The 23551-nt window shown below is 43.1% G+C and overlaps 1 protein-coding gene across 1 annotated transcript; it reads left to right on the top strand.

Moving 5' to 3' along the window:
- Positions 1–15036: 15036 nt before the first annotated feature.
- LOC130838078 (WD repeat-containing protein 87-like) lies at positions 15037–23503 on the top strand. The gene is given in 7 exon segments (XM_057710851.1): positions 15037–15189; positions 15192–17857; positions 18510–18781; positions 19135–20105; positions 20721–21159; positions 21670–22490; positions 23465–23503. Coding segments are annotated over 7 exon segments (5361 nt in total).
- The last annotated feature ends 48 nt before the right edge of the window (positions 23504–23551 follow it).

Genomic DNA, 23551 nt, shown 5'->3' with positions numbered 1-23551 from the left:
GACTACATATCAGGCCACATGGAGTATATGAAAGCTGTGGGCTGGGAACAGGCAGCCTCAAAAAGGATGATCGACCCAGCAGCTAGGCAAGGCAGCAGAAGTAAGGATGGTCTAGCTGTCTCTGCAGCCTTGACCTGAATCATTTCTCCTTTTTGGCCCCTTTTTACTTGTCTGTGTCAAAAAGAGGACAATGTACATATTACAAATATAAGGCATGAAAGAGGGGACATCACTACAGACATTAAAGAATAAAGACTAGTATGAAGAACTCTATGGCCATAAATTTGACAACACAGATGAAAAGGACAAATTCCTTGAAAGATCCAGAAAGGGAATAGTAATACCTATCAAATTCATTTTCAGGATATCAGTGGGTCCTCTGGTCAATAAACAAACAAACAAACAAATCACAGTGACAAAAAATAGTCTTAACTGTTGTCCCAGGGTCAGGAAATCTATGGATGGCTCTTCAGGGAGCCTCAAAACCTTGGTGCTGGCTATGACAACCTAGATGTTCTTTTGCCTTTGTCAGAATTGCAAAGACCAGGGCTTGTTTGTATTTTCTCTTTATTATGAAAAATTTCAATCACTAAAGTAGAAGAGAGTATTATAATGAACCCCCAGATTCCCATCACCCCATCATTTAATTGTAAACATCTTGCAAAAATTGCTTCATCTAATTTTTCCTTTGTTGAAGTATTTTAAAATAAATCCCAGACATCAAGATATTCCAACCCTAAGTACTTTGATACTCATCTCTAAAAACTAAAATTTTCTGACATAATAATTTTCACATCTAACAAAATTAATAATTCCTTAATATTATCCAATACTCTGTGCAAATTTCCCTGGTTGTCCAAAAAAATGTCCTTTTTTGCATTAATTTATTTGAATCACAATTCAAACAAGGTCTACACACTGGATTCTACTGTTATGCTTCCTAAGGCTTTTTTTTGCCACACCTCGCAGCCTGTGGGATCTTAATTCCCCAATCAGGGATCAAACCCACACCCCCTGCAGTGGAAGTTCAGAGTCTTAACCAGTGGACCACTAGAGAAGTCCCCCCTAAGACTCTTTCAATCTTAAATATTTACACTCCCCTCTTTCCAGTTTTTTCACACCACTGATTTGTTGAAGACACTGAATCAATTATCCTGTAGATTTCTCCCATATAGTTTTCTGATTGAGCAGAGTTTTGCTAAATTTGAGATCTGGATGTGCTTCAAGGGTCCATGAAACTCCTGAAATTAGATAAAAAAGAATTGTTCATATGTGCTAGGTATTCCTCCACCCACTGCCTTGGAGAGGGAGAGCATCCTTCCAAGTTTGTTGTTCTTTGGGTACTCTCAGTTCTAGGTACCATACAGATTTTTCTTGTATCTTGCAATGGCTTTGGGGCCACTTTAAGGCCTTTGGCTTTTACTCTGCATTTTATGGAAACCATAAGAGGGTTCTAAGCAGACAAGTGATAAAAATCTAATTTACAGGGAATTCCCTGGTTGTCCAGTGCTTTCACTGCCAAGGGCATGGGTTCAATCCCTGGTCTGGGAACTAACACCCCACAAGCCTTGTACAGCACAGCCAAAAAAACCCTAATTTACATATTCAAAAAGCACCCTGATGGCTTGCTGTGTGGAGAATAGACTGTGGTAAGGGAGTCAAGAGTTGGGGGCAGGAATGGAAGTAGGGAGATGAATGAGGAGGTTACTACAATAATTCAGAGGAAAGTGGGTAGTGGGCTTGAACCAGGGAGAAAGAGGCAATAGAAGTGAGGAGTATTGGGCACTTCTAGACCTATTTGGAGGTAGAGCCATCAGGATTTGCTGATAGACTGGATATGAATGTGAGAGAAAGATGGAGTCAAAGATGACTCCAAGGTTTTTGACTTGGCCAGGTGGAAAGCTGAAGGCACCATCAAGTTAGCTGGGGAAGATTAACAAGGGAGTTGGTACTATGAGGAAGACTGGGAGTTCATGAGTTCAATTTTGGACAAATTGAGATTGAAGTGCCTATTAGACATTTAAGAGAAGAGGTCTAGTGGGCAATTGGATATATAAGCCTGGAGTTCAGGAGACGGGTTTGTACTGAAGTCATAAATTTGGCAATTACTGGTATATAGATGATACTTAAAGCCAAGAGGCTGGATGAGATGACCAAGGGAGTCGATGTCGATTAGGAAGAGGAACAAGGATTATAGCTTGAGGAGCTCTTACATTAAGAGGTCAGGGAGAGGTCATCATAGGAAACTGAGGAGCACTAATGAGTAGAAGGAAAATCAAGAAACTTATGGTGTCACAAAAACTAAGTGAAGAAAGTATACCAAGGAGGAGGAAATGATCAATTGAGTCAAGTGCTGCTAATAGGTCAAGCAGAAAAAATAATTGAAAGTCAACCATTAGATTAAGCAAGAGGAAGATTATTAGTAACCCTGGCCAGAGCATTTTTGCTGAAGTGATGGGTGCAAAAATCTGATTAGACTGTTTTCAAGAGAGAACATGAAAAAAGAAATTTGAAACAAGAAATATAGATAATATTTTCTAGGAGTTATGTTAGAAATGCGGCAGTAGTTGATATGAGAAGGGAAATGAAAGTTGTGTGTGTGTTGTTTGTTTCCTAGGAGAGGGAACTGCTGGAGTCAAGAACTTGATAAATAGGGAATTCCCTGGAGGTCCAGTGGTTAGAACTCCGAGCTTTCACTGCTGGCCAGGGTTCAATACCTGGTGGGGGAACTAAGATCCTGCCAAAAAAAAAAACAAAAACAAAACCCAAAACAAACAAAAAAACTTGATAAAAGAGGGTTAGATCTAGTGCCCAAGTGGAGGAACTAGAGTTAGATAAAAATATGGTTAGTTCAGCTGTGGGATGAGAGTGAAAGGAGTGTACATACATGGCCAAAGATGTAGATTGGTAGGTGGGTGAGTCTGTGGAGATTCTCTTCTGACAGCTTCCATTTTCTCAGGGAAGTGAGAAGCTGGGTTATTAGTTGAGGGAAAGGGAATGGGAGTATGTGTTTGAAAAGTTGTGTATGGCACTGAATGGACTTAGAAAATTAAAAAAAAAAACGCGAGTGTTTACTGGGAAGAATTAATAATGACTTGAGGTTCGGGGCCTGGGTCCAGTTCGGCCACTTAGGGAGAGAAGTGACCACGCGGGGCCTGCTGGGAAAGCTCCCTCTCTCCCCAGGACTTCCTGAGAGCTGTAATCTACCTGCCGCCTCCACGAAACACAAGGAGCTACGGAAGAAGCACACTAGGAACTGGTTTCCCAACATAGTGTATGTTAGGGGCTATAGTTCCCGTCCACTCCTAACACCGCCTCCACAGCTATCGATACTTATCGCAGACAACACTGGGCAAGTGTATTGGCCTGATGGGGAGGTAAAGTCCAAGGCGTACTGGGTATTGCACTCCTCAAGGAGAGACATATTGGGAGCTTCAGTCCCCCGGGCTCTTCCTCCTCTACTATGGCCAGGGGACGCTAGGCAACAGACTAGACTGAAGGGAAAGGCGGAACTTACGAAGGATGGTATTGGAAACTGCAGTTTCCCCAACGCAGGATAGAGCTGCACACTGGAAAATCCAATCCTCTAGCCGTCACATCCCCAGGAGACGGAGAAAGGCCTGGCCTAGGGAGCGCTGCATGGCCGCTGGGAAATGCAGCGCCGCCTCCGCGGCCCAAAACAGGAGTCCATTTGCCGTCGTGGGTGTTGTTCCGAGCCCCCTGCCCAGACGGACGAAGTCTCCCGCCCTGAGGGAGATCCGCATTACTAGCCACCCTTTCACGCCATTCTCCCTGTCCCTCCCTTCTGGTGCCTCCGAACTGATGAGGGAGAAAGCCGTGAGACTCGTGGAGAAAGAAGGCAGGAGAGCGCGTGAGAGATCAAAAAAGGCCGAGGAAGGCAGCCGTCGAGCGAGAGGAGGCGGAGCGAGCCTCGCTGGGCTTCCGGTGTGGGAAGTGGGGTGAGGCAGGGCCCTTTGGGTCGGAGCCTCCTGTCGCCAGCGCGCGCACGCGCGTTCCTCGCTCCTGGTCTCCGCCCTCGTCCTAGCTCCGCCCCCCGTGCCCGCACGCACGCGTAGTCGGTGGATCTCGCATGCTTTCCCGCCCAAACGCGGTGGTGGCGCTGCTCTGTCCAAGTAGGGCGCGAGTCAGGCCCTCGCAGGGGGTTGGGAGGCCGAGCGATTGCTGCCACTCAGACGTGCGTCCCTCCTCCCGACCAACCCACTCCAGACATTGGTTTCATCAGGTCCTCTACACGCAAGGCAGAGACAAGAGGGAGGGGGCCGCAGCGCACTCTCTCGGGTTCACCTTTCCAGTGGGCCGCCCTGCCTGTTTGCGTCTGTAAGGGTGGGTGCAGAAAGAAGCCAGAGAAATGTTTGGATACTGTCTGCTCTGTTTCCTACCACTGGTGTTTTTATAAACGATTTTGCTTTGTGGCTTCATCAGGCCTGGTATGGCTCTGGCATTGGCATCGTTCAAGGCGCGAGGAGCCCCTCTATAACCACAAAGGGGCCGCTGCGCATGCAGGACGCTGATGCACAGCCTCTGTCATAAAGGCCAGAGCCTCACACGCGCATCCCTGCAGATCCGGTGACAATGGCATAATAGCTAAGAACATGCCTGGGCTCTGACTCTCTGGCTCTGTCACGTTCTAGCTGTGTAGCTGGAGGAGAGCATCGTGGTACCTTAAAGTAGGGAAATACGGGACCTCCAGTTAAGTTTGAATTTCAGTTGAAAGCCTGATACTTTTTTTATTTTAGCATAGGTATGTCCCAAATATTGTTTATCTGAAGTTCATATTTAATTGGGGATCAAATTCAAATATAATGGTATTTTATCTGGCAACCCTGATTTAAGACGTTATTAGAGCAGTGCATGAACAGTCTTTAGAATAGTGCCTGGCATGCAATAAAGTTTATATAAAACGGCCAAACTCCACATCACATCCAGCACATTAGTGTCCGTAGTCATCTAGCTGTAGTATCTGAAATGGCCAGCCCTCAGAAAGCCACTCTGTAATGCGAGGTCAGTTTACATGCTCCCTCCCTCCCACTGCAGGACACTGACCCCACTCCACTACCACAAAGGGCCAGATTCTCCCTGCCTCCCAGCGCTCCTCACATTCATGTGAAGATTTTGGGATTCTTAGTAATGTTGGTGCTGTGTCTCTGGACACAAGTGAGGAGGCGGGGAGTCTGAACCATTAAGATGTTGAAGCTAGGGACACTTTCTATAGGAAGCTGTGACTAGAGTCTCTCTTCTAGAATTAGGGGCATGCTATCTTCTGTGGAGGAGAAAGGTATGTGGGCTAGGAGGGAACAGAGAGGGAATGGGAAGACTGTGATGTTGTATGATGTTAGTAACAGGTTCCCAACTTGGAGACTGTATATTGAGTGGCATCGGTCCCACTGAGCTCATTAAGATATCTGACATATGTGAGATAAGACTTTGTTCAGTCTGAGAAATCTAAAGCAAAAAAGACAGTGAAGTGGCAATACCTAGGATTATAAATGTAAGTCTATTTTATTCTCGAGTCATTTTTCATCTCTTCTATTCTCCCTCAATCACACCATGCCCCTTCATTTCTCTCACAATAATAGCACCCTGAATATTGTACTTTTTCATTATAAAATCCCTTGAATTTCATTATCTCATTTTATTTTTTAAAAGCTTTCATAGGGAAAAAGAGAGGGGTATTCCTCTTTGAGGCCAAGAGGGGTTAAAGTGAAATGCCTGACTGTCACTGCAAACCTCCTGCAAATGGAGTGTTAGCCCAGGACTTTTATTTTTTAATTTTTTTTTAATTTTTAACTTTTTAACTTTTTTTTTATTTTTGGCCACACAGCTTGCAGGATCTTAGTTCCCCCACCAGGGATTGAACCCAGGCCCCAGCAGAGAAAGTGCTGAGTCCTAACCACTGGACTGCCAGGAAATTCCCTAGGACTGCCAGGAAATTCCCTAGCCCAGGATTTAGACAGAAGTATCAGATATATTCCATTTCCCCAGCCAGAGCTCCAAGTCTTAAGTTACTAGAGGAAACTTCAGGGAATCGCTGAGATTGTGGTATCTAACCCCCATTTCTCTTCACATCAGCTTGATGTAGCAGCCCATCCTCTCTTTCCTGTATTTGCACTTGCCATCCTTTATGGCATCTCCCTCCTGACATTTAAACATATTTATCTCTTTTAAAACAATCCTTCTCTCCAGGGGCCAATCATTTGGTCTTCGGTGCATGTGCTTGAGAGTCATATGCAGGATTTTGGAAAGTTTAAAGTTTACTCCTGGTAGAAATTGAAGTAAGGTAGTAACTGTTGCTATGTGAAAGAGAAATGCTTGAAATTGTTCAGCTAGGAATAGGAATCCCTAAGGCAGTCCTCCTTAGCACTCTAGTGCCAGCCGAGAGCTGTCTGCTCTGGTCCTCAACAAGATAAGTATAGAAATTCAGAGAAAATATTTAGGAACTTTTATAGCAATTTGACAGAGTCATTGTCTGTCTATTGAACTGACTAATGAAAAATCTGAAGTTAAAAAAAGAATTCTTTCCTTGACCCTATATACTCTTGTACCTCTCTCCTTCTCTCCCGCTTTCTCCCCTCCATCCTCTCTCCCCTTCATCCCCAAGCTTTTGAAAAGCTGCACTTAAGTTTCTTACTTTTCACTTAGTCCTTAGCTCCCTCCAATCTGACTTCAAGAATCACTCTTCTGTGATACTGTTCTCATTAAAGACACCAGTACCATGTACCAAATCCGCTCTTTGGTTCATCTTACTTGTAACAGAGTTACAGTGGATCCACCTTCATGAAACTCTCCTCCTCTGGTTTCTCAGAGAACATCCTATCTTTCTATAGTTGTTCCTTCTCCGTGTGCTTCCTCATAATTATCTTGTTATCAAGTCTCTTTCTTATGCTGCATATTCCCCTGTGGGCATACACTTCCAGGTGCCAGGCTTCAGCTGTCCCTGTAGGTTGGTCATTTTCTTATTTGTTTCCAATCCAGACCTTTTTCCTGATCTCCAGACCCACATATCCAGTTGTCTTCATTTAGATATTCCATAACCACCTCAACAAATCCAAAATCAAACTGATCTCTCCTCCATACCTGCTCTTACTCTTCTTTAGTCCATCTGAATGCACCAAATTTCATTCAGAGCCTAGTTCAGAAACCCATGAACCAATTATAGATTTCTCTTTTCCTGACTCTCCACCCCAACTAATCTTCAAGACCCATAAATTCTAACCCCTAAATATTTTACATTGCTCTCATAATTTGCTTTTCCTTTCCCACTGCTCTAAATTAGATTTTATATAAAATGGTTTTCAGTGCTTCTCTAACACCTACTCAAGATAAAAATTGAACTCCTTAGTATGGCATTTGATATTGACTCCCACCTATCTAGCCATTTTCCTTCTACTGCCCTCTTGAACTTTGTGCTGTAAGAATATTTAACTCCTGTGTAGTTTTTGGCACAAATCATACTTTCAGTGTCTGTGCCATTCTTCTCCTGGGATGCTTTAGTAACCCTTATCTGCCTGGCAGCCCCCTCATGCTTCTGCTGTGCTCAGTACCTGCATTTCCTCCCTAGAGTCTTCTGTGGTGTCCCATGAAGCTTCAGGTGCTCCATTACAGCAATTACCAAATTTCAATAATTGAAGTTCCTTGAGGACAGTGACTGCTTTTGATCATAGGATATCCAGTGGATAGCAAAATACGTTATAAAGTAGAATCTCAACAAATATTTGTTGACTGTTTTGGAATTAGCTTTTGTTTGTTTCTTTGTTTTTGTTTTGTGTGTTTTGGCACGTACTGCGTGGCTTGAGGGATTAACCTGGGCCATGGCAGTGACAGCGCCAAGTCCTAACCAATGGACCATCAGGGAATTCCCTGTTTACAATTTAGAGAAGTTGCAGAAAAGTATAAATAATAGAGCAAATACTCATCACCCCACAGCTCAGAATTTCACATTTGAAATTTACTGTAATTAGTTTTTTGTGTAATTATCCAATGTCCAGATGCTTTCATCCAGACATAATACAATATTTTAGCATAATATAATATTTTCAAGGTTCATCTATGTTGTAGCATGTACCAGTACTCTTTCCTTTTTATGGCTGAATAAAAAATTTTTTTAATTCATCAGTTGATGGACATTTAGATTGTTTATACTTTTGGGCTATCGTGAATAATGCTACTGTGAACACATATACAAGTTTTTGAGTGAAGATATATTTTTAAATCCTTTATTTTAATTTTTTTGCCTGCATTGGGTCTTTGTTGCTGCATATGGGCTTTTTCTAGTTGTGGTCAGCGGGGTCTACTCTTCATTGCAGTACATGGGCTTCTCAGTGCTGTGGCTTCTCTTGTCGCGGAACATGGGCTCTAGGCTTCAGTAGTTGTAGCGCATGGGCTTAGCTGCTCCGAGGCATGTGGGGCCTTCCCAGACCAGGGGTCGAACCCATGTGCCCTGCATTGGCAGGTGGATTCTTAACTACTGTGCCACAAGGGAAGTCTGAGTGAAGATATTTTTTTTAATTGTTTTTAGAGCACTTTCAGTATAACAAAATTGAGAGGAAGGTACCAAGATTTCCCATATATTGCCTGTTCCCACATATGCATTACTCATTCCCTCAGTATCATCACTTGCCAGAATGGTGCATTTTTAATCAAGGATGAACCTACATTGATACAATCATAATCATCCAAAGTCCATGCCTTAGGGTTCACTCTTGGTGTGCATCCTACAGGTTTGGGCAAAAGTATAATGATATATATCCATCATTTTAATATCATAGAGTATTTTTACTGCCATAAAAATCCTCTCTGCCCTGCCTATTCATCTGTGCCCCCAACCAACCCTGACAACCACTAATCTTTTTATTGTCTCCATTGTTTTGCCTGTTCAAGAATGTCATAACGTTGGAATGTTATAGTATGTCACCTTTTCAAATTGGCCTTCTTCACTTAGTAATAAGCATTTAAATTTCCTCCATGTCTTCTCATGGCTTAATAGTTCACTTCTTTTTAGACCTGAATAATATTCCATCGTGTGGATGTACTACAGTTTTTTTATTCCTTTATCTATCAAAGGATATCTTCCAAGTTTTGATAATTTGGTTCCAATTTCTCCACATCCTTCCCAACAATTGTTATTTTTCATTTTTTAAAATTATAGCCATTCTAGTGGGTGTTAGGTGATATCTCGTTGTTTTGATTTGCATTTCCCTAAAGACTACAGATGTTGAGCATCTTTTCATGTGGGTATTGGCCATTTGTAATAATGATACTTTAAAGTTTCTATGTTTTTGAATTTTAGATTTGTCTCTTACTAACAGCATACAACTATATTTTATTCATTTTTAAAAAGTCTAATCTGAAAATCTGTCTTTTATCTAATGAGTTTAGTCTGTACTTATTATGATAATAACATATTTAGACTTGTTTCTATCGCCTTATTTCTTTTTTTAAAACAGTTTTATTGAGATATAATTGACATACAATACATACATACAATAAACTGCATATATTTAAAGTGTATATTTAAAGTGTACAATTTGATATTTTTTCTTAGTCATCTATTTTATTTTTTAAATAAATTTATTTTATTTTATTTTATTTATTTATTTATTTTATTTATTTATTTTTGGCTGTGCTGGGTCTTCACTGCTGTGTGCAGGCTTTCTCTAGTTACGGCAAGCAGGGGTACCCTTCATTGTGGTGCTCGGACTTCTCGGTGCAGGGGTTTCTCTCGTTGCTCTAGGTGCATGGGCTTCAATAGTTGTGGCATGTGGGCTCAGTAGTTGTGGCTTGAGGGCTCTAGAGCACAGGCTCAGTAGTTATGGTGCACAGGCTTAGTTGCTCCGTGGCATGTGGGGTCTTCTCGGACCGGGGCTCGAACGCGTGTCCCCTGCATTGGCAGGTGGATTCTCAACTACTGCACCATCAGGGAAGTCCCTAGTCATCTGTTTTTGTACACATTAATGTGTACATGTCTTTTATCTAATGAGTTTAATTTTTACTTATTATGATAATGACATATTTAGACTTGTTTCTATCACCTTCTTTCTTTCTGTTTACATTACTTCTTTTTTCCTCCTTATGTTTTGTATTATATTTCTTCTATTGGATTGATTTGTATTTCCTTTATTTCCTATCTCCTTTCCCCTGGGTAAATCATACATTCTATTTGTTTCTTTCTTTTTGGTGGTTTCCTTAGAATTTTTAATACACACATAGAATGTTAAATGCACCTTTCAATGTTCTGGGAATTTCATTTGAGAACAGTAGACGTCAGATAATCTACTCAGAGCATGCTAAGAGATTGTGAAAGAGATTTTTGTGATCCACCCCCCCCCCCCAGCTTATTACCCTCTCAGGTATATATTTTAAATGATTTCTTTAGAAAGAATTGTTGGTATGCTCTCTGGTATTTCTCCTTCCTTCTTGACTCTCTTCCTTTCGAGGTGTGTGTCCGAGAATCATTTGAAGAGCTTGATGTTACCCATTCAGTTATCCCCTGAATTTGGAGGTGTGTAGGTTCCTGGGAAAATATTAAAAGGTGTATAAGCTTTCAGGAAGCTGATCATGAGACAGCTCTGTCTACAGAAGCATCTCTCTCCAAGGTAATGCAGGAGTCTCATTTCCTGCTCCCTTTCTCTTATGGCCCAAGTCCTTTCTCCTGTCTTAGCCAAGGCAGTACTACCCTACCTCCTAGCCATTATGGTCAGTTTGAGGCTCTGATAACTACACCTCTGCAGGACCATCACAGAAGCAGTTTGCATTTATTGCTGTCTTCCCTGCCCCCCCAACCCCTTCTTCATTTCTGGCTCCTGGAATTTAGCTACTTGTTATTTTACCCAGAATTTCTAGGAGTTTGTAGTAGGAAGCTTTTAGGTGATTTTAGTCTGGCATCTTGCCAGAACCAGACATCTACTTTAACTTGCTCAGTGTCTACCTTCCATATTAGATAGTAAACTCCATGCAGGCAGATTATCATTCTTGTTCACTGCTTTATCTACAGCTCTCAGTGCAGAGCCTGGCATGTAATGAACATCAAGTAAATCTTTGTTGAACAGGTGAGTGACTTTCACATACATGAAGGCTTCAGTAGTGAAGAGGGTAGACATAATTACGTCTACAAAATTATGTCTTCACAAATAAGCATCCCAATGAAGAGAGGGCTGGAAAGCCGGGCTCCTGCATTATTTTAGCTATGCTACAACTTTCTCACCTAAGCTTACCTAACAGCTTACTTTTGCTATATTTTTTCATAAAATTCCCACTTCACTCCTATCCTCTTTTTAAAATCATATTTATGGGCTTCCTAGGTGGCGCAGTGGTTAAGAATCCACCTGCCAATGCAGAGATCACGGGTTCAATCCCAGCTCCAGGAAGATCCCACATGCTGCGGAGCAACTAAGCCCGTGTGCAAAAAAATAAATAAATAAATAAATAAAATCATATTTATTTAGGTATAATTTACATGTACTAAAGTGTACCCATTTTACATTTTGATGAGTTTTGACAAATTTATATACCCATATAACAACTACCAAAGTCAAGATATAGACCATTTTCATCACTACAAGATGTTCCCTTTTACGCCGGCGGAGGCGATCCCCCAAACTCTTAGCCTCAGGTAACCGCAGATCTGTTCTCTGTCCCTATAGGTTTGATTACTCTTATCTAGAATTTCATATAGTAAATGGTATTGAATAGTATGTGCTCTTTCGTGTTTGGCTTCTACTCACTATAATGTTTTTGAGATTCATCCATGTTGTTGCAAATATCAGCAGTTCATTCCAACCCCTATCGTTTTTTTTGTTTGTTTTCCTATCGTTTTGAAATAATTTTCTCCTATTTCTAAAGGAATACTTTTGCTTCTCCCCTTTTCTAACTTTCCCTGTTGCTCTTCCCTCTCTCAATTCCCTTAATTTCCAGTCTAACATCACATGTTGTGATTAAGTCATGTTTGCCTTCCACAGGTTCTGTAATCCAAGATGTCTTTTAAGTGCTGGAATATCACAAGGACGTCATCTTCACCCAGACTTATTCCTGAGTGGAAGGACTTGAAACTCCTCATAAATAATATCCTCGAGGATATAAAGGTGATGTGTATGAGAGATATGCACATGGTGGGCTTGGACTAATTATCTATCCCTGTCGCGGCAGCCTGTGGCATGGGCAACATGTGAGCCGCTTTGGAAGGGTCCTCCCATACCCCTAAACAACTCCCACTTCTAGATTAAGATGATAACATTATAATTAGAACATGTTCTGCAAATCGAAACAAACAAATAACACAGAATGGCCTTAAATGGAATAAACAAGCTGGAGGCATCTTTGTCTTACATGGTGTCAAGGAACCATGTTCCTTTTCTCTCTTTTTCCACCTCTTTGGTATTTAACTCACTATCATACAGTTACAAGATAGTTACTATACTTCCAGGTGTCAGCTTTAAATTGCAAGTAGGTAGAAGAGCAAAGGTCAGAGAGCACAGAGCTCTGCCAACCTTGGAGTAGGTACCTCAGTGCTACTCTATATTGCCAGAATTTCTGGGTCCATGACCACCCTAAACAAGATCCAAGTTTTACTGGGATGGATGGAGAAGGAAGAAGAAGGAATGGGGATTGACACAGAGTGGTTAACAGTAGTGCCAGGCATAGATACATTGCTGGGGTTTAAGATATCCTTATCTTTTAGCGTCCTCTGTAGACAAGCATTGATGGTGCTGAATGAGTGAATGAATTGTTTGTACATGAAGTCTAGAAAGGAGGAGAGGAATGGTGATTAACTAATGGAATAAGGGGTATGGAAATGAACTTTCTGGTTCAACAAATAGGGAAGGGCAATTAGGAGCTCAGACGCCAAGATCCTCTCAACTCTGCGGCTGTCACTGAATCAGTAACGACAGCAGGTGCTAGAATTTCTCTAGCTCTCCATATTCTATATTCTCTCAGAACACACAAAGATCTGAAAATGATAACTATAGGAAGTAGAGAGATTCTGAGTTGTGGACAGTGGCCACAGTACAGTCTCAAATCCTTTGTGGATGTAGGAAGCAGGCATAATGGACATTTTGAGTAAAGAAGTACGAGGGTGAGTCGAAAATTATCCACACGCTGGCTGTAGAATTTATCGACGTTTTAATATAATTGGAGTGCGGATAATTTTTGACTCACCCTCGTATTAATACCTTCAGTTTAACTGAGTATTTCGTTTTCCAGCTTAGGTGGTCATAGTACAAATTCTAATGCAGAGAAACCTGGGGAGTTAGATCCATGGAGCATTATTCGAGTGGTGGGTATAGAACAAGTCCCTCTGAGAAGAGGGACTTCAACAGTAAACTTCATGAGCTTCAGTTTTGGCTGGTCAGAGTGAAGAGTTCATGTACTTATATCCTAGGGATATGCTACAGTCACTAGAAGGTAGTGTATATTGTACACGTTCTACTGTGTAACATGTTAAAAGGAAACATATCTCCCTTGATAGACGTGTGTGTGTGTGTGCGCGCGCACACACACACACACACACACACACAGACACACACACTCCATTGGGTCAGAATTCAGAATATCTGAGCTGAAGCACAGCTAACTCCGTGTTGTGAATAGCACGTATTTCCCTTGGATGCACATGAGAATTATGAAGGTGGTGGATGCCACAGGGTCTAGTTGTCACACATGGTGGGCATTCCACGTCTGTGAAGTACGAGTTTCCCCTAGGCTATGTATCATGACTATGATTACGACAGGAGTGGTCCTTTTGGTGTAGGCAGGAACTTTGAAGTGTTGGTCCAACCATGACAGGTAGAGATATTTGCCAACGTTGGGTTTCTTTGTCATATTCACATAGGATTGTATTTCTTTCTTTTGAAGACTTTGTTTTGTAGAATCACTTGTTACTTGTTTGTTTAATGTCTGTTCCACTGGACTCTTTCTTACCTTTTAAGAACTCAGGCCATATCTCTTTTGCTCAGCATCGTACCCCCAGTGTCTGTCATAGAACATACCAGCCTTTCTCAAATGTGGTTCCTCATCTGACCCACAGAACACAGAGAATGATTTGAGGGGCTATTTTCTCAGTTCTCTTAAGGATGGTACATAACTCGTAGCATTCCAGATAGATAGAGAAGAATTAATTTATCATGTAGAATGGATACTTTGGGATACTAGGACTTATTTCTCTTATGGAGCTTTGGTTGAGAAAGGCTAGAAGGTACTTTGATAAATTAGGATGCATTCTGAGGGTGAGGGAAGGATGACTCCTCCCATAGTGCTTTCTAGTAGTAGGGCGAATAAATGTTGGTTAGCTAAAGAACAACAAATTTCCACTAAGCCCTCAATAAACATTCATTAAATGAATGAGTGTGTGGGGACTCTGCCCTCTTAGCTCAGGCTACTCGTCTCTCTCAGGTTGATGAAAAAACAAAGGATGATATGATTATACTGAGTGACTGGCCTGAGATTCTATACCAAGAGCCTCACTATCCTGAAAGCAAGCCTGTCATCTGCTTCTACTCCATCGATGGCAACTATTTTGTCTCCTTAAACTGGGTGGAACCGTATTCAGAACAAATGCAGGTAAAGTTACCTTGTCCTTTTTTCCCTCTTTCTTAATCCACTGTATAGGTATCATACCTAAACTGCCCTCATCTCAGAATGATGAGGGTGATTCTAAGTTAGCTCATTGTAATACCCATCTCCCATATCCCAACTTGACCTGGATGCAGTGATCCTTCTTCCCCTATAGTCTTCAGGTTTACAGAATTCATATTCCCCATAAAGTAGGCTAAAGGCCAAGGAAAGAGCCTTAAGCATGCATGGTGCTTCTATCACATACCTGACTCCCAGCACCAGGAAACTCCCAAAGTCGAGCCACCCAGTCTTTTCTTAGACCCACTAGAGGGGACAGGGATCTAAACATTCAACCTTTTTCTACCCCTCACTTTTGGGAGGTAACCTGCCTCCATGGTCATGCTTTCATCTCTCATCCTCTTCTAGGCAGTACTTTGGATACAGAAGAAAGATACAGAAATGGAAGGAATGATAGAAAAGATAAAGTTTCACGTGATGGATCAAGTGCCGCCCATCCAAGCAATGGTCCACACAGGTTCCTACCACATGTTAATTGCTTACTGCGGTGATATGCGCCTGTGGCTCTTTGGAGATCATCGTAAAGACTTCACATCTCTGGGTACAGTATACCCTGCCGTTTCTCCATCAGCTGCCTCTGTTATGACTCAGAAACTGAGATACTGCTCTCTGGTACCTTGGGGGCTGTGGTTACCTGGTTTATTTTGCCAAATGGCAGGGGCCTCCAAATGGCACAAACTGTGCCCATGCCTGGTGGTGAGCTTGTACAGGGCTTTTCCCTGAATGCCCCCCGGGGCTCCCTCCTGGCTCTTTGTGAGAATAAGGTGAGAGTCTTGACCCAGCTGGAAGAGGTAAAGAAGTTCAATCCCATCACCAGTGGCTCCACCATCACCTGCTCCTTCACTTGTGTCTCTCAGGGCTATTTCTATGCCGGAAACAAGGATGGAGAAATCCATGCTTGGGGTCTAGACCGAGGCAACTTCCTCTACAGCTTCCAGGCTCACTCCTCATCAGTGATATGTGTCCAAAGCCAGCCAGACACCCATACCTTACTAACAGCAGGCCGTGAAGGTGTAGTGAAGGAATGGGACCTTGCCTTTGGGAACTTGCTACGGCAGTTGGATATTGATAAGGATCTGCAGAAACTGCAGTTTATCGATAACACCACTTTTTTCTGCCAGACTGACTATGCTTTCTCATTGTACCACCTGCCCTGCTTTTACAGCCTCTTCAGTGTCTGTGGTTCTGCTCCCCAGCAGGTGCAGCGGGTCTGCTGCGGCCATAATTGGACTCGGATCCTATGTGCCACTAAGGATGGTTTGTTGCGCTTTTTGTCTCCAATAACAGGAGATCTCCTGGTTATCACCTGGCCTCTACTTGTCATGGATAAGGCTGTGGCTTGGGCCTATGATTCAGACAGAGAGGAGCTCTTTGTGGCAACAGACAGTTCAGAGGTGCTGGTGTTTGATGCAACATGCTCTCCTTGCACAGCCAAGTATCTTGTGTGCACTTCAGTAAAATCTGAGGATAGAATAAGATGCCTGGCCTATGGGCAGTCCCATTTGGGTAAGGGCCTAGTAGGATTGATGTTCTGTGGGCATGACAGTGGCATTGTGAGAATCCTCTCTCACTATAGCTGTGCCCGAATAGAGAAGACTGTTCACTCTGGGGCAGTATTGGCATTGTCTACCCTGGAAGGTCCCCAGGAGTACACCTTGCTCTGTTCCTATGGCATGGATAATACTGTGTACCTGACAGAAGCTGTGCTTCAGGGGAACAAGGTAATCCTGCAGCCTGTCGGCAAAATTCTGTGTGGTTGCCCCCTAAAACACGTGATACTCTTGCCAGGTTCTGTGGGTGCCATCACTGAGAACCACCGCTGGTGTCTCTGGCACTACAAAGATCTTCTGACATCTTTGGAATCAAAACAAAGCTCTGAGTTTAAAGAGACAAAATGCCTGCACCAGTGTGCCATCACTTCATTTGATGTCTGCCTTTCCCTGAAACTTTTTGTCACTGGGGGCATTGATGGCTCAGTCCGGATCTGGGACTTCCATGGTAGACTCATAACTGAGTTGGACTCAGCGTTACATTTTGGCCCACTCTGCTTTGCCAATAATCGGGGTGACCTGCTTTTGACTTTCAACCAGAGTCTTTACCTGGTATCCTGCTTAAAATTGCTCCCTCCGGCTCAGCTGATTCACCTAGCTATCTCAAACAATGCAGATGAAATACAAGAAGCCCCTAAACCCTTCCTGCCTAGCTTCTTCTTTTCATTTGAAAAAGTATTTGTACCCAAATTTGTCTACTTTGATCAAGGAATGCAGGAATTACAGGGGCTAGAGGCCCTTGATAACAAGCGGGTCATTGCCTTTGACAATACCGTGCCTCACGTTGTAGAAGAAGAGAGACGTAAATCCTCTGTGATTCAAGAGGGACCGAAATTGCATTTTTTAGAGGATAAGGATACTGATTTTTCTACTCTTAATTCCAAGTGTAATCATCCCCCACGCATGGTTCCTCCTCAATTGTGGCTGGCCAGTTGGGATGGATTGAAACCCTACCATGAATTACGGCGCTTCTTTGGTCGAGGGCAGCAGTGGCCCTTTCCTCCTGATGGCTACATCCCCAACTCAGTGATCCGTGCCCGCCTTTGGCCTGAGGGTACCCCAATCTTCTTGTGCTGTGGCCTCTACCCATCCTACCAACAAAAGGACTGGGACATGACTGAACTCAGCAGACGCCAGACACTGTCACCTGTGACTCCAGTAAAAGAGAACATTCCAAAGAGGAAACGGGGCCATAAACCCAAGCAGTGGAAACAAACTTTCTTTGATACTCTTGTAAACATGGCCAACCAAAACTGGATGGGAAGAAAACTGAATGAAGGACTTATAAACACTTTAATCAAGGCCATCCTCAACCACATAGTTTACTGTTCTATAGAACAATACAAGACATATATTAGTGTCCTGGCACAAATTTTTGCCTCCTATCAAGTATCTTCAAGGTTGCACTCTGAGTCTGCCTGTCGCCTCCTGGAAGATACAACTCATTCCAATCCACAGATCCGTGAGATAGCCTGGGAGGGGCTAGAGAGGTTAGGCTTCATGAGCCATCTCTTTGCTATTCCACTGGCTGTGGGATTGATGGACAGTGATGAAAATGTGCGGGCTAAAGCCTTATACCTTATGATTAGAGTTACAGGCATCCAAACCAAAAGCATGCTGGTAAGCCTGCTGAAGAGACGAGAAACTTTCCAGGAAATGCAGTAAGTTAGGTGGTGACCTTACTCCCTTCCACTCCTTCTAGCTCCTAAACTCCAAAATCTGACTGCTTCTTTTCCTTCTTCACAACTCTTTTTCTGTTCTTTTCCTCCACCTATGGTCTTTGTTTCTATATGCTTTTTTCCCCAGTGCCTAGTCCCCTTTTTCTGTTCATTGACTAGCCTGCCCTTCTATCATATCCTCACTTCCTTAAGATTCCTCAAGACTCAAGTCCCCAAAACTCCCAACCAAAGAAGCATCTTAGGTAGCCCTGACTACTCTATTACTTTTTTTTCTTTTAATAGTTATTTATTTTGGCTGCACTGGGTCTTAATTGTGGCATGTGGACTCTTAGTTGTGGCATGCATGCGGGATCTAGTTCCCCAACCAGGGATCGAAACTGGGCCCCTTGCATTGGGAGCGTGGAATCTTACCACTGGACCACTGTGGAAGCCCCCTACTCTATTCCTTGCTATTGTAGATTCTTACTTCTTTATCCATCCTTTACTTTGAAATACTCTGTCCTAGATGGCTACTTTATTCCTACCTCTTCCTCCTATTCTTCCTCCTCCTCCCTGTCTTCCTCCTCCTCCTCTTCTTCTAATTTTGTTTTATTGATGGCTCAGTAAAATCCTTGTTTTCCCTTGACTTTTGTAGGGAGGACTTTATTGGAGAAACCTCTCTGGACCAGCTGCTAGGAATTCAAGCTGGTGGTATCCAGTACCTGCTTACTCAGGTGGAACAGCGGCTAAATGAGAACCTGACCTTGTCACATAGAGATGAGAAATGTCCTTTTTCTTTAGATATATCAAGGCCTGGTGAACCTGAGGCCCTTGATGAACGAACACTCAGACCTTTTTCAGAACCTGTAAAGATCCCCAAACTGAAGGAAAGAATGACACATGTTACAGCAAAGAGCAGAAATCTCAGTATGTATGGGGTGATATATGGCGCATATTTGGGGCCCACCTTAGGGCACCAAAAAACAGGGTCAATAAGGCCAAGTTATATAAAAAGATACCAGTGGTAACAGTTAAGTAAGGAGACTCTTTTTCACATAAAGTGATCTTTCTGGGAAAGATCTTCCCCACGACAAACACCAAGGTCTTATTTCTTTAGGATATGGAAATTGTGGTAAAACAGCAGGCATTTCTGTACCATAAAGCTTCAGTCCCCTTTATTTTTGTAACTCTTATGGCTGTTCATTGAACTAGATATTTCAAAGGATCGCACTCAGGACCTCTGTGTTTTTCTTAATTCTTTTCTTCTAATATCTCTGCAGTTAAAAAGGACATGAAAGTTTCCAGGAAGCAGAGACAGGCAGAATTTAGCCCTGTGTTGGTGACTTCAGAGCATGAAGGTGAACAGAGAGAAGCCAAGGAATCAGGGCAAATTGACACCCAGGATGTTGCCTTAGAACCAGAGCCGCCACTAAGCACTTTCAGCCCAGTCACATCCCAAGACGATGTTGAATCAGAGGAGGTCATGTTGGAGGCCACAAAAGCCATGGAATCCACAGAAGCCTTGGAGGTCACAGAGGCACTGAAGGCCAGAGGGGCAGTGGAGGCCACAGGAGTTTTGGTGGCCATAGATCAACATGGCATGAAAGATTATGAAGAAGTGATTCCTATGCTGGAAAGACAAGAACACCTGAAAAGGCTTTGGGAAAGAGCAGTGAAAAAAGGCCGTGAAAAAGTAGGTGTAAAGTTCAAAGAGACAAGAAAATTGGAGGACGTTCCAGAAACAACTGCAGAAGAGCCCAAGAAAGAGGTCATACAGGTTACTGAGCAAGAAGATGCAATGAAGAAACTTAGAAAGAGTGGTCGTGGTTTGTCTGGGACTCCTGGACGCGTATCTAGATCAGACACCAGATCTTGGCGGGATGACATTTGCTATCTTGTTACCTCAAGAATAGCAAGTTCCCATCCAGGAATGTTAAGGGATCTGGGTCAAGAATTGGTGGAGCTGGCTCAGGCAATACTTGCTCCCCAAGAGCCCAGCTGGGATCTCTTCCAGGAGATCTGTCCTCTTTTAAAGGACTCATCAGAATTGGATGACAGAGTAATGGAAGAAACACCTGTTGTAACAGAAGAAGTTGTTAAACAGGTTGTCAAGGAAGAAGGGACAGTAGGATCGAGAGAACAAGGAGGTGAAAAAGTATTAAAGAAAGGCAAGGTGTTTTCTAAAGTCAAGAAAAAGAAAGTTAATTTCTTAGAAGATGACCTAGTATTAGAGAAAAGGAAATTTAAAAAAGTAACGAAACTAGCTACAAAAAAGGGGAAAAAAACTGGGGAAGAAAGGAAACTGAGTAAGCAAGAGAAGAAATTAATGCAGAGAAAGGAGAAACTGACCAAGGATAAGAAAATGACCCATCAAAAAGAAAAAGGAGCTTGGGAAGAAGAAATACTGCCTTCCTCACAAAAGAAATTAACCAAGAAAGAGCGGAAGTTAGTCCTAGGAGAAAAGAAGGGAACTGGAAGAGAAGAGAAACTACTGGGGAAAAGAAAGAGAGTGAGCTGGAAAGTGGGGAAGGTAACTCTGGAAGGAAGCAGGTACTGGCAGAAGGCTATGCCGATCCACAAAGAAGGCAGGCAGGCCCAGGAAGAGGGGTTCCCTGTCTGGGAAGAGAGTGAGTTGTCCCATGAAGAGGAGAAGCTGGGTGAGGAAGAGGAAGAGCTGAGCGAGGAAGAGGAGGAGGAGCTGGGTGAGGAAGAAGAGAAACTGGGTGAGGAAGAGGAGAAGCTGGGTGAGGAAGAGGAGGAACTGAGTGAGGAATTGGAGGAGTTGGGTGAGGAAGAGGAGGAGCTGGCCTGGGACGAGGAGCTAATCCAGGACCTAGAGAAACAAATTGAAAAAATGATGAAAAAGTATCACAAAAAGAAGAAATGCATCTGGGGTATGGAGGAACATGTTGCGGAAGAGGCCCGGGAAAGGGAGAAATTGGCTCAGGAAGAGGAACGTTTGTCTAAAGAAGAGGAAGGGCTGTCCAGCAAAGAGGGAAAACAGGCATTAGAAAGAGGCAGCTTGGCAGAGCAAGAGATTAAATTGACCCGAGGAAGGAAGAAATTGTTAGTAATGGAGAAAAAAGAGGCCCATAAAAAGAAACAAATCCAAGAGAAGAAAAAGCAAGTTGAGAAACAGGAGAAAGTAGACCAGAAGGAGAAGCAAGCTAAGAAAGAGGAGAAAGAGGCCACGGACAAACAATTAGCCAGGAAAAGAAAGAAACTGGGCCAAAAAGAGGAGGAAAAGTTTGGAGAAATGGAGAAACTGTCACAAGAAGAAGTTAAACAGACTGAAAAAAAGGCAAGTAAAGCTTGGAGAAAGGAGAGAAGGGACCAGAAAGAGGAGAAAATAACCAAGGAAGAGAGACAACAGGCCTCAGGGGAAAAAGTGGGCCTAGGAGAGAAAGAAGAGGCTGGGGAAATGGCGACATGGTCACTGAGAGAAAAGAAACAGGCCTGGGAAGGAAAGAGATGGGATCAGAAAAAGGAGAAATTGGCTCCAAAAGTAGAGAAAGAAGCTGAGGGAAAAAAACAACCAGCCAGAGAAAAAATGAAAGTGGTCCCAAAAGAGGAGCAAAAGAGAGAGAAAACTGAGAAACTGTCCCCAAAAGGAGAGAAACAGGTCATGGAAAAAGAGAAGGAAACTATGAAAGAAGAGAAATGGTTTGGAAAAGATAAAGCCATTGAGGAAAAAAAACAATGGACCCGCGGAAAAGAACAACTAGCCCAGAAAGAGAGAATATGGGGTCAGAAAGAGGAGAAAGAGAGTGATCGAAAAAAACAATGGGCCTGGGAAAAAGAGAAATTGTCCCTAGAAGAGAAGAAACCACCTGGTGAAATGGAGAAAAGGCCCCAGCAAAAAGAGGAAAGGGCATTGGAGAAAAGACTGATTCCGGAAGACCGTATACTGGCCAAGGAAGACAGGCATATTGCTGAGAGAGAAAAGGCAATAGCCAGGGAAGGAACTGGCATAACTAGGAGAAAAGAAAAAATAACCCAAGAAGAGAAAGAAATTACGGAAGAAGAAGGTACATTGTCTGATGAAGAGAGGAAATTGGCCTATGACATCAGAACCAAGGAGATGGGTGTTGCCAAGGAAGAAATGAAAAGAATCAAGGAGGAGAGTATACAGGAAATGAAGAAACTGGATATGGGAATGGAGGTTAGTTCTGAAGAAAAAGAGGCTAGTTCCAGAGAAAAAGATATAAGGAAGAAAGAGAGTCACCTGGTGAGGATCCTGGCTAAAACAATTAGAGAAATGAGGACAGAGCCGTTGAAAGAAATAGGAATACCTAAGGAAGAACCATCATTCATTACGGGAAGGGGTGAAATTGATGACCAGAGGTGGGAGTTTTTAAAGGAACAGGAGGAAATAACTAAAGAAGAGAAGGAGTCAGTTCAGAAAGAAAGAAAACCAGAAGATGACAGACTGGCTACCAAAGAGAGAACACTGACTGATGAAGAGAGCTTGGAGGAGGACCAAAGGTTATTAGAGAAGGTCCAGGAGAAGATAATATTAGATAAAACACAGATGGAGCGTATGTTAAAGGAGGTTCAGCAGCAAAATCTGTTAGGAAAAAAGCAGCTGAAGAAGCTTCTGAAGATAATTGAGGAGAATAAACCAGAAAAGACCCAGGCAAAGTGGTTTTTAGAGAATATCAGAGACATACTGTTTGAAGGCTTATTTGAGAGTTTGATTGAGAAGGAAAGGGAAGCTCCAACTCAGAAGAGGATAGAGGAGGAGAGCCTCACTGAGGAAGGAGAGGAGGAAGAGATTCTGCCCAAGAAAGAGAAGGGGAAATACCTGATTAAGAAGAAGAAAAAGAAAGTAAGACTGAGTGAAGAGGAATTGGAAGAGAACTTGACTAAGAAGCATAAGAAAAAGAGTGCAACCCAAATAAGGAAAGAGGAAAAGAAACTGACTCAGAAGAAAGAGAAGCTGAGTAAGAAGAAAAAACTGGGCCCACATGAGGAAGAGAAGGAGCCTCTTCACAAGGAGGAGGGGGGGCACCTGAGCATGGAGGAGGAGGAGAGCCTGAGTGAGGAGGAGGAAAGCCTGAGTGAGGAGGAGGAGGAGAGCCTAAGTGAGGAGGAGGAGGAGAGCCTGAGTGAGGAGAAGGAGGAGAGCCTGACAGAGGAGGAGGAGAGTCTGAGGGAGGAGGAGGGAGAGGCAAGCCTGAGTGAGGAGGAGGAGGAAGAGGAAGAAATGGAGAAGACAGAGGAAAAAGAGAAGGAGGAGGACGAGGAAAGGGAGGCAAGGCAGAAATATGAGGGCATGAGTAGAGAGAAGGAACAGGAGAGTGGACTTATGGAGGTGATGCTCTCAGAAGAGGAGAGAGTACTGAAAACAGAGTTCCCAAAGGAAGAAGTGAACTTATCAAAGCTAGCAGTAGAAGGTGAGGTTCTTGCTAAGGAAAGGGAGGATACAGCTAGAAGGGAAATGGCTCCTAAGAAAGAGAGGTTGCTTTATGGAAAGGGAGGTCCCACAGTTAATAGATAAGGCTATGTGGCCAACAATTATGAAGAGCCCCTTCAAAAGACCACTCCCCGTAGCCCTGGAAAAAGAAAAGGGAATGCCCCTGAAAGTGTTAGGGGATCATTTGGGTGCAGACCGACAGGAAGGTCAACTTATTGGAGCACACCACATGACAAGGTCATGGGGAAGACAAGCAGATGTGCTCTTGCAGAAAGCCAGGG

Source organism: Hippopotamus amphibius, chromosome 16 (genome assembly GCF_030028045.1).
Source record: "Hippopotamus amphibius kiboko isolate mHipAmp2 chromosome 16, mHipAmp2.hap2, whole genome shotgun sequence".
In the NCBI taxonomy this organism is placed as follows: Eukaryota; Metazoa; Chordata; class Mammalia; order Artiodactyla; family Hippopotamidae; genus Hippopotamus; species Hippopotamus amphibius.
Note: the sequence above shows the minus strand (reverse complement) of the source record. Positions and strands in the feature narration are given on the sequence as shown.